Source organism: Vombatus ursinus, unplaced genomic scaffold (genome assembly GCF_900497805.2).
Source record: "Vombatus ursinus unplaced genomic scaffold, bare-nosed wombat genome assembly UNPS02000580.1, whole genome shotgun sequence".
Lineage (NCBI taxonomy): Eukaryota > Metazoa > Chordata > Mammalia > Diprotodontia > Vombatidae > Vombatus > Vombatus ursinus.
The window spans coordinates 6858955-6870868 of NW_020940358.1; the positions used below are offsets into that span (position 1 = coordinate 6858955).

Consider the following 11914-nt stretch of genomic DNA (forward strand, 5'->3'; position numbering starts at 1 on the left):
ACACACACACACACACACACACACACACACACACACACACACACACATACATGTATGTATATATGTAAAAGAGTTCATTCTTTGTTTCATTTCTTACCTAGTCTTAGTCACAGAATGGGTGTTGCCTCAGTCAAACTGAGACCTCAGAAAGACCTTAGTTTAAAAAGGCCATGGTCTACCACTGGAAGTAGGGGGAGGCATCTCCAATCATCCTAATCTATATCTTGCCATTGGACCCAGATGACTTTGGAGGAGAAAATGAGGCTGGTGACTTTGCACAGCCCTCCCTCACTTAAATGCAATTCATTTGAAAGTCATTGCATCACCTTCCTGATGTCATGGTCCTCTTCAAGAACAAAGGGCAAACAACAAAAGAAACTAGAGATTCTGAGAGGTAGGGACAGGAATATACTGGTAAATGTTTAAGAGTGGGCTCTTTGAAAAAAATAAATTTGCTTACAACCTACTCTTACGTTTAGTCTATATTGTTAACATTTTCTCCATTACTGCTTGAAGTCTAGACAATGAATAAAGCCCTGATTGTAGCCTTTGCCAATTTCTGAGGTGTAAATATTCACGGTGAAAATTAAATAATCAACTCTGAGCTGGTTAGAGCTGGTTCTAGCACACCACCAGGTGGAGGTGAGGAGGGAGTACATTATGGACTTGGGAGATAGTCTATGTATTCACACAACCTCATTGACCCATTGTGATGGACAATGGTTCTAGAGCAAACAAGGCTGGCTTTGTTGGAGATCAGACTCCCAAATACTGTTTTCCAAATTATATTGGGTGTCTAAAGCATATACATTGCATAGTTAGGCCCTAAAAGGAGATCTCTTCATTGGCCCCAAAGCAGAGGAACATTGGGGATTGATGGCTATCCACTACCTTATGAACCATAGTGTGGTAAAGGACTAGAATAACATGAAATGAATCTAGCAATATATCTACTCCCATGTACAGAGACAAACCACAGAATGTTGAGTTCGGGGTAGAGTTAGTAGTACCATTTGACTGGAATACAGAATGAATATAGGGGAGTTGTATGAAATGCATTTGAAAAGGTAGGCAGGAATTCAAATGAGGAGGGCTTTGAATGTCAGGAGCTTGTATTTTATCCTAGGGACAATAGGGAACCACTGAAGATTTTCCGGAAGACACGATTAGTTTTAGGAAGTTTATTTAAAGCTGTCTGGGAAATGCATTAGAGAGAGGAGAGACTAGAACCAGGGAGACCAATTTGAAGGCTACCCCAATAATGCAAAAATGAGGTGATGCAGGCTTGAACTAAGGCAGTGTCTGTGTGAGTAGACAGGAAGGGGAAATAGAAACGAGAGATGCTATGGAAGTTGATTCACTGAGACTTGGAAACTGACTGCTTTAGAGGAGGAGGAGGAGGAGGAGGAGGAGGAGGAGGAGGGAAGAGTAAAGAACGATTCTGAGGTTACCAACCTGGATCATTGGAAGAATGGTGGTGGCTTCAACTGAAATAGGGAAGTTTGGAAAAGGGCTAGGTTTGGTGGGGGGAAGATGAGGTCAGTTCTGGACTTGTCGAGTTTAAGGTGTCTCCGGGATATCCCATAGGCAATTAACAATGTTGGAATGAAGTACAAAAGACAGGCTAAGAATACATACGTGTACATATGTACAGGGTATCTTAAAAGTCTTAGTGTGGTTTTAAGCTTTACTAAGCTTAAAATTCATACTTTGTATATATTTCTATTTATTTACTTTATGCTATTTGACCAAACTTGAAGGGAGAAATTTACTAAGACTTTTGGGACATAATACATATGTATGTCAATATGCATACATGTATGTATATAGGTATATACATATGTCTCTTCTTTCCTATTTGGTCATATACCATAAATGCATGTTTGTGTGTGTGTGTGTATGTGTGTATATGTGTGTGTATAAATAGATACACATATATAGACCTACATATATACATGCATACACACATACAGATATAGACTTGAGAGTGTTCTACTCTCTTAACATAGAGATGATATTTAAATCCCTGGGGGAAATAATGAAATCATCAGGAGAGAAAGTGTAGAGAGAAAAGCAGACACAGGTAGACTCTGGAGGAACATCAATGATTGGTAGATGAGAGATGGATGTTGATCCAGCAAAGGAGACTGAGGAGTTGTCAGATATGTAGGAGGAAAACCAGGAAAGAGGGTGATGTAATAGAATTCAAGGAAAAAAAGAGGATCCAGGAGGAATAGGTGGAAATTCCAAAAGCTATAGAGAAGTCAAAGAAGATAAGGCCTGAGGAAAGGTTATCAGATCCAGCAGTCAAGAGGTCTCTGGCAAACCTTGGACTGAGCAGTTTCAGTCACATGGTAGAGTTTTTGATTTGTTCATATTAGATACTCTTTCCACCAATGAAGATCATAACCTCCTCTTAATGGGCTTTGGTCCAAACAATTCATCCTTTGATGGCTGGTCTCCTAGTGAAGGACTGTACAAACAGTGCAAAGATTATTCTAATGTGACAGATTATTGTGGCCTACTAGTGACGGGAGACAACTAGTGAATCAAGTGCTGGGCCTGGAGAAAGGAAGATTCATCTTCCTGAGTTCAAATCTGGCCTCAGACACTTACTGGCTATGTGACCCTGGCAAGTCATTTACCCTGTTAGCCTCAGTTTCCTCATCTATAAAATGAGCTGGAGAAGGAAATGGCAAACACTCCAGTATCTTTACTAAGAAAGCCCCAAATCAGGTCACAAAGAATCAGACACGACTGAAAATGACTGAATAACAACAACAGTAGTGAGGGACCCTTCAGAAAGAGCAAAGCTTTTCTTTGCACAACAAGCTATTATGGCCTACTAATGAGGGACCTTATAGACAGAGTAAAGCTTCTCCTCATATGTCAAGACTATTATAGCCTCCTAGGGAAGGACCCTATAGACAGAGCAAAACTTTTCTTTACATAATAGGTTAATAATGGAACCAGACTTACCAGTTCAGTAGGATGTGATAGAGGTTCGCTACTGACTTAGGTTTCCAGAACCCAGGTCTGGCTCCAGGCCTAGATGAGTCATTGGAGCTGGAGGAGGACAAGGAATCTGTTTCCCTTTTGAAATGAGGCAGTAAGTCCTGAGTTTGCTTGGTAAATCTACCCAACTTTAATATAATTGTATAGTTATAGTCAGAGCTTTCAAAAAATGACTAAACAGAAGTCCAATTCAAAGACCAATTAAATGACAAGAAAACTGTTTAGAAACATTGGCTTGGTACAGACCTAACCATGTGGGAAAGAGAAAGAAAAAGTTACACCTCAGTCTAAAACTAACTTGGTGAAATAGTCTGGGCTGTGTCACTGTTGAGGGTGAACAGGGACTGGTAGAGTGGTGCTTGAAGAATAATTAGTGAATTTATCTTACCAGGATCCTATTTATGTTTATATTATGAGGTATTATTCATACATACTTATATACATATACATGCACATATACTTACAACACACATATGCACTCACATAGATAGTACACATACATGGATACATAGACATATATAAATGTACACTGTAGTACATGTACAATGCACACACACATGAATGCATATACATACATGTATACACACCTACATATACATACATATAAAACCTGAAAATAGGCTCCTTGTTTTAATGAAAATTTCAGCAGAGGAAAACAATGATTGAGTCTAGATCCCACTATCATATTGCAAGGCATGGAAATGGCAAATATATTTGTAGAAATTCAAAATCTTATCATTTGATGACTGATATGAACATCTCTCATAAAGTCAGAAGAATTTGATTCAAACAAGTGATTATATGGTTTTGTTGTTTTTTTAAAGAGGGGCTAGTGGTCTCACAATTTAGCCTAGGCTGGAAGCAGGGGCTACATACCTGCCAAATCTCACTACTAACTGACACAGCTGCTTTGGCCCCTTTTGCATCTGACTTGAGCTAGTTTGCCCCTCCTGAGGCATCCTGGTGTTCCTGTCTTCCCAAGAACTCACCATACCGGTGCCAGACTCAGTGTGGACGGTGGATTGGCTTAGCCCCACTGCAGCTCAGAACTTCCAGGCTCAGGAATTCCACCAGCCTTAGCCTCCTCAGAAGCTGAGATTACAGGCTGCCATCACACCAGGTTAAGTGCTAACAGTTGGCAGTACTTTCGCACTTCAAAGTCTGTGATTTCTTTAGTATGCAGCCTGTTGCACTGAGCTAGGCTGGTCCTCAGATAACAGACACAAGCGTTGCTAAGGCTTATGCAAAGTCTTTTCTCCTTAAAATAAGGTGCCAAAGCTTGTGTTTGGCTGGCCTGGCTCCTGTGGGTCAATGGCCACTTCCATGTTGTCGTCAATGGGGGCCTGGTGTGAGGAGAAGTGATGACAGAAGAGCAAAGAGAACGTAAATTAAAATGTACTAATTATCTTTCTCTCTGTTCCTGTTTGGCACATGGAAGTGCTTGCTGAGAAATCTACATAATCTTTGGAAAAGTCCAGATTTAGTTATCACTTATCTGATTGTCACCTGTGCATTTCCTTGCTAGTGAGAACAGAACCTTGACCTTGGGCATGCAGGAGGTGCAGGAAAAAAATTGCCTTCTGCAGGTAACTCATGCTTCTTGGTTTATCAAGGACCTCCTACTGTACCTGATCTTGGTTGTCAAGGAGACAGATAGGTAGGGGGGATGATAGACAGATATGGACTTTATGGTTGCTATTCACTTGGAAATCCATCTGGAATTATAGTTTGTTGGGAAGGCTGATGCCTGTGGGGGAGCAGACAGATATGCCCCCAGACTGTGTTAAGGAGAGCACTTACACGTCAGAAGAAAGGACAATTGGATGCTGACCAAAGAGCAAGAGCTATAAACAACACTGGCATGACTGACATTCCATTTTCTTTACCATTACTTTCTTTTTAACTTAATTTTTTCAGTTAATAGAAATTATTTTCTTTTCCTCCTACTTCCTTCTATTGAAAAAAAGGGTGGGGGAAACAAAACCCTCATAACAAATACACATAGAAAATTCCTGCATTGGCCATGTCCAAAAATATGTCTCAATCACCCCTCTAGCCAATATTTCTTTATCTCAGGACTCAATCCTGTCCCTCACTTACCCTTACCTTCAGGGCTATGGAACCAAAATCAGTCACTCAGGGGTGTGGATGCATCAGTTTGTGCTGAAGGGAAAGGTTTTGTCTGGCTGCGTCTTGGTTTTATTCTGCCTGCTACCATTCCCATCTAAGCCAGTTTTTCTTAAAAATTTTCGACTCTCAGCCCCTTCAGCACTTCTTAAACGGTGGATTTCGACCCCGTTTGGGGTGGAGACCCACAGTTTAAGAAGTGCTGACTAAGCCACCAAGTGTAAGTATCATTTTCATTCATTCTACTGGCAATTTGAGTTAAGACAGGACAAGCAACTTGCAGCTTCCTTGGAAGAGTGAGGGCAATCTCTGGAGTTGTAGACTTAAATTCCTTTTATTTCCTCTGTCTCCTCAGCCTAAAGCAAATTGTTCTCCCTGCTTTTTCTGCCTCTCCAGGGCCAAGTTTCTGATCCGTCTATAGTAACATGGCAGAGATGCGAGGGGATCCAAAGTCTTGCCTAATTTGCATTGGCTACTTTTGTTGTTCCCAGAAAAGGCTGCTGATGGTGGTGGGGACTTCTGTAGGTGTCCACATTTTGTTTCCTGCTTTGGGTTGCTTTTATAGAATAGGGCTAGTTAGAACTATCCAGAAATGGACAGAACATTGGAGGTCTTCAAGCAGAGGGTTTCCAGCCCAGGTATTGGTTGATCTAGAAATGGAGATGATCTCTGAGGTCCTTTAAACCTGTAATGTTGTAGCTCTGGATGCCTCAGAATCTTTTCTGTGGTAAGTTCTGGGGTCTTGGAAGGCCTTTTCTACTGGTCATCCCCTATGGTGAGAAGATACTCTATCTCACAGAGCTTCTTTCTTCCTTTAAGATGCTGCCCAAGTACTATTTTTCTGCATAAAGTCTTTCCTGTTCTCCCATTCCCACTCTTCCTCCTGCCAACTACTCAAGCCTTCTTCTCGAACTGCCATGTACTTCACTAATTTGTGAGTATTTCTATCTATTCACTTTATTTTTATGCTGTGTGACCAAACTTGAAAAGATGAGAAACAATAGTAAGACATGCCCCTTCCATAGTATCATTGATTTAGAAGTGGAAGGCATTTTAGAAGTCACCTATTCTAACTCCCTCGTTTTACAGATGAGGGAAACTGAGGGCCACCAGAAAGGTGAAGGGAGTTGCCCAAGGTCACATAAGTAGTAAGTAGCAGAACTGAGATTTGAACCCAGTTCCTCTGACTCCAGATCCAGCAATCTTTCTACTCTATCATGATGCCTATTTCTCTTCTTACCTTCCCTCCTCACAGATTAATTTTGTCAATCTTTATGGAGGCAGGTAGGCAAGTACAGTGTTGCTGGGCCCGGGGTAAGGAAAATCTGAGTTCAAATCCAGCTTCAGGCACTAGCTGTGTGATCCTGGGGAAGTCATTTAACCTCTGTTTGCCTCAATTTCCTCAACTGTAAAATGGGGATAGTAACAATACCTACTTCCCAGGGTTATTGTGAAGATCAAATAAATTAATATTCGTAAAGTGCTTTTCCCAGTGCTTGGCACATAGTAGGTACTTCATAAATCTTTCCTTCCTTCCTTCCTTCCTTCCTTTATACCTCAATACTGTAATCCTGTATTGAAGTCAAAATTTTCATCATCTCTCAGCAACCTCAGGGCCCAGGAAGGTTAATCAAACTCAGTTCCTCAAAACAAAACAAAACAAAACAAAACAAAAAAAACAACTCAATTCCTCAGACTGTAAATCCAGTACTTTTCCTGTCATACCTACCACACTGCCTACTCTCACATGGCCCTGGGAAGAAGCTATTGTCACAGATGTCTCTCATATACTTATTTTTAATTAGTTATTTTGTATATTTGCTTTTCATCCCAGTCTCCCCTTGCTGTCCACTAGACTATAAGCTCCTTGAAGACAGGGATAGTATCTTGTTTAATCTTTGCATTTCCCAGTGTTGAGCACAGTGCATTCAATGGCTCATATATAGAGCAGACTGAACCATACTGTCTAAGCCACAGGCTCTCTCTAAATTCTAAGGGTACCCTAGAGGTGAGATGAATGAGATCCTTGCAAACAGAGAAAGCCTAGCATAGAGGAAATAGCATGAGCCTGGAATTTGAGTGCCTTTGGATTATCCCTGCCTCAGTCACATACTAGTTATGTGACGTTGGGCAAATACTTCACTACTCAGTGCCTCATTTTACCTTTCTGTGAAACAAGGATAAGAACACCTGCACTGCATCCCTAATGGGATTGTTGTGAGGACAGAGTTCTACCAATATAAGCTACTAGATTAATTATTGGGCTACTACAAGGCTCTCCTTTGAAAGTCAGCCTCATTGTCAATTGTTGTGATGTGGATTTTCAAATGTGGCCCCAGGACCACAGTCCCCTTTTTCCACTGTGATTGTGAAGACTCTTGGCTATTTTATACCTTTTGTAGGAGAAAATATCTTACAGTTTTTTTGGAAGACCTAGGTTTGAATTCTAGCTCTCTCACTTAGTAACTGTGTGACCTTGGGCACGTTTCTTCTGAGCCTCATTCTAAGCCTCAGTTTCTTCATCTGTAAAAAGGTGATACAATACCTATCTCAGGAGGTTATTCAAGCAGCTAGATAGCAAAGTAGATGGGCTGAACCTGCAGTGAGGAAGACATGAGTTCAAATCCAGCCTTAGACAATTACTAGCTGGTGTGAGTCTGGGCAAGTCACATAGAATCTTTGCCGCCCCTGCTGCTGCTACTGCAGCTAGATGGTGTAGCAGATAGAGTCAAGAAGACCTGAGTTTGAGTCTTGACTCTTACTAGTTAAGTGAATCTAGGCAAATCACTTAACCCCTCTTTGCCTCAGTTTCTTCAACTGTAAAATGGGGATAAAAATGACTTGTTCCTCATGTAGTTGTTGTGAGGATAGAATGTCAAGCATTTTGCAAATATTAAAACTCTACATAATGTTAGTTATTATTATCATCTTCTTTCTCCTTCTCTGTAAATCTTCCCAACACTTCTGAGTATCTAAAATACATTACCTTCAATGCTAAACCTTCACTGATAAACCAGGTACTCATTATCCAGTTCCAATCAGAGGGAGTTTTAGCAATAGCACTTACTTTCCTCCCATTCTGAAGAAACTGCAAGCATTCAGCCTTGCCTGCTGGAATGGATGGTTAAGTCTCTTGGAGTCCTGCACCATTTAACATAGGAAACAAAACCAATGTTCGTGATTTTTTTCCACAGGTTCCCTGGAGCTCAAGTCATTACTGAGCTCGGGTGAAGAGACTTGCAGAGACAATCCTTATCATCTAAAAGTGTCTACCCAAAATGGATTGTAAGTGTTGTAGCTGCATGAAATTTCCCAGAAATTAGCTATCTTGTCTAGACCAGACTAGTGAGATGTGAGACCTTTAGACCAGCTTCCTTTGATTTTTTTTCTCCAAGAACCAATCAGAAGGTGAATGATTTCAGACATCATTATCATTAAAGACAACCATAGAAGATAGCCAAAGTGGGCTTGTTTGGGGACCAGAATGTGGGTTTTGATTTCTTTTGATGTCTGTATCACGTCCCTACCCTTTCTCATGTCATGGTTGGGAACTAGTCTGACCTCCTTCAATCTTTTGTTGGCTGCCTCCAGATACAGAGAAATGGACTTGGTGATTGGGGAGACTGGGGCACTGACCCTAGAGGCAACTGCTCTTACTCTAAAGTAATCTGGCTTAATCTTTAGCACCCAGAAATCTGAGGTTGAAATGATTCATTCTGATTATTAATTTGGGATAGCAGCTTAAGACAGATTTACCAGTGGGTGGCTTTGGAGAATGCCATGATCTTCTCTGTTTCACCTGGCCTATTTGAGTCAAGGTTTGCCTGTATCCATAGTGATTAACATCAATGATGTCACTTAAGAAAGGTGAAGGTATCTCCATTTAAAACCAAGAAGGAAAGAAAGGGGACAACTCTAAAGCATGCTGTAAATCTCTTGGATGGTGAGAGACTTTGTCCATAGGCTATGATTTAGATGAAAATGAAGGAATTTAAAATGGAGCCCCAGAAATAGGCAATTTATTTTGTTATTGTTGTTGTTTGTCCTTTGTTTTCAAAGATAACCATGACATCAGCAAGGTAATGCCATGACTTGAAAGTGAATTGGACTTAAGTGATCGAGGGCTGTGCAAAGTCACCTGCCTCACTTTCTCCTCCCGAGCCATCTGGGCCCAGTGGCAATATATAGATCAGGACAACTGGAGATGGTCCCAATTTATCTAAGCAAAACTTCGAAGCCACCTCAACTGCACTCAGGGACAGCTTGATGACCAGTCATGGCATATGAATGTTCTGCTGTGAGCCCTTGCACTACAGGAAGGCTTCCAGGGTTCTCCCTCCTTTTCCCACCATTAAAGATTTATTTCCTTTGTGTCTTAAAAGTTTTTCCTCTCTAATAGTTCTCTATTAGAAGGCAAATACCCTCAAAATGGAGAATCATATCTGAACCTTTACCAGACATTGATACATTAGCAGAAATTAGATTTTTAGGATGCTTTCCAAGAAGACAACTTAGTTGGGACCTTTGTACTAGCTGTTCCCCCAGGCCTGGACTCTCCCTCCTCCTGGACTGCTTCTTGGAACCCCCATTTTCCTTTGAAACTCAGCTTGTGTCACCTGCATGAAGTCTTCCTAATCATCCCCTAGCTGCTAATGCTTTTCCTTCCCCAAACTACCTGGTATTCATTTTACATATATTATGTATATGCTTATATACATACATATAAACACACACATATATGCCTCACATACATATACATATATATATATTTTATATATAAGTCAACTCCTCTATTAGATTGTAAGCTCCTTGAGGGCAGGGACTGTACACTTTTGTTTACCTCCAGCGTATACTAGATACATATATGATTTTTGATTGAATGGGAGGAAGGTTTTTAAGAAATAGAATGTAGGATTTGGGGCGGAGGGCAAGACCTGGGACTTGAAGACCAACATAGGTGAATAGGGACCTGAAAGGGGTGATAGAAAGTATGTATCTATGGACAAATGAAAAAGTCATAGCATAGAATGTTCAAACTGGAAGAATCCATACATAGGTAACAAAGTAGAGTGAGAATTTGAATCTGGGTCATTTGACTACAGATCCAATATACTTTCCAATGTATCATACTGCTTTTTGTGATTCCCTATGTGACCTTGGATAAATCGCTTTTCCTTTATGAAACTCATCTTTTCTCATCTATAAAATGAAAGGGTTAAAATTTGCTCTCTAAGGCCTCTTAGGGCAGCTAGGTGGCACCATAGTGCACAGAGTACTGAACCTGGAGTCAAGAAGACCTGAGTTTAAATATGGCCTCAAACCCTTACTAGTTGTGTGACCCTGGAAGACAGATGGATACTTACGCAAGACTCGAACTCCATGCTTTAGAGCTTGGACACGGCTGGGTTCTATGGACATACTGAGCATGGTCTGTTGCCCTCCAATTGTGCAGACCTGGTTCTGCTGGGCTGCCTGGTGGAACATGATGGTAAGCTGGTCAGCAATGATGGTATTCAGGACCGAAATGACCACCATTGGGAATAGGAAGGAGATGAACGCATTGACCTGTGGAAGGAAAAAAAAACCAAGTAGAATAATTATACTTTATTTTATCCTCTTGTACAAAGTTCTGCTGAAGCTTCGTTGATGGTTTCCCTACCTCCAGCTTCTCTCCTCTCCAGTCTATCTTGCAGAGATTTCTAGGTTTGTTTGTTTGTTTTTGGAAGTGAGCCTCTAAAATGAGTCTGGACCTTTTATTTCACCAATTCAGGAAACTTCTGGTAAGGAAACTCTTCACTGATGGTCATCAGATCTTCAACTTATTTGTAATGATAATCATAGAGAGCTACTTGAGGGCATTGAGAAATTAAATGATTTGCCAATGGTCACACAGCTAATAAGTATCAGAATCAGAATTTGAACTTAGCTCTTCCTGACTGTAAAGTCAATTCTCTGTCCCCTATGCTACAGCTGCCAGATGAATCATTCCAAAACATGTATTTCATCTCTGATGCTTATAACTTGTTCGACCTTGGTCAAGTTACTTAACTTTTGTAACCTCAATTTCCTTTTCTGCAAAATGAACAATATTAAATGGATGGCCTTTGAGGTCCTTTCCGGCTCCATAGCTATGACCCCATGATTCTTTCCTATTGAAAAATCTTCAGTGACTCTTCCCTGTCTATAGATTAAGGTCTATATTCCTTAGCCTGAAGTCAAAGCCCTACAAATTTGGCCCCAGAATGCCTCATCTGTCAGTATCTCCCCTCTTCATGTCCCATACTGCCACAACATAGACCATAATATAAAGGACATTCCAGCCATATTGGTCTTATTGTCCACTGAATGAACTAATGCACTTTATATACTCTTACTTCCACTTCTTTGTTCATATCATTTTCCACTGTCCCTCTCTCTCTCTCTCTTAATCTTATATGACATTCAAAGTCTAGCTCATGCCGGCTTTCTTCTGTGGAGTCCTCACTGATCATTGTATTCTACAGTACTCTTTCTCTTCCTCCTCTGATCTCTTAGAGTACTTCACTGCTTAATTTGGCACGTGGCATCTGCTACCATGGGATTGTTAATTCATTTTTCTCTAGTGTGTGCATATCCTCTCAACAATTCAATTCATTTGTAAACTCCTACCTCTGCAGAGGCTTGCACTGGCCTGGGCACACAATAGGATTAAATAATTCGTTGAATGAATGAATGTAGGAAAGAAGAAAGAAAGAAAGAAAGAAAGAAAGAAAGAAAGAAAGAAAGAAAGAAA

At 40.7% G+C, this 11914-nt stretch overlaps 1 protein-coding gene across 1 annotated transcript in view; it reads right to left on the minus strand.

Annotated features, from left to right (window-relative positions):
- The window catches only part of NTSR1 (neurotensin receptor 1), a 132703-nt gene that overhangs the window by 24626 nt on the left and 96163 nt on the right, over nucleotides 1-11914 (minus strand). The window contains exon 2 of the mRNA XM_027848217.1: nucleotides 10506-10707. Within this exon, the coding sequence (XP_027704018.1) occupies nucleotides 10506-10707 (202 nt within the window). The remainder of the gene's footprint in view (nucleotides 1-10505; nucleotides 10708-11914) is intronic.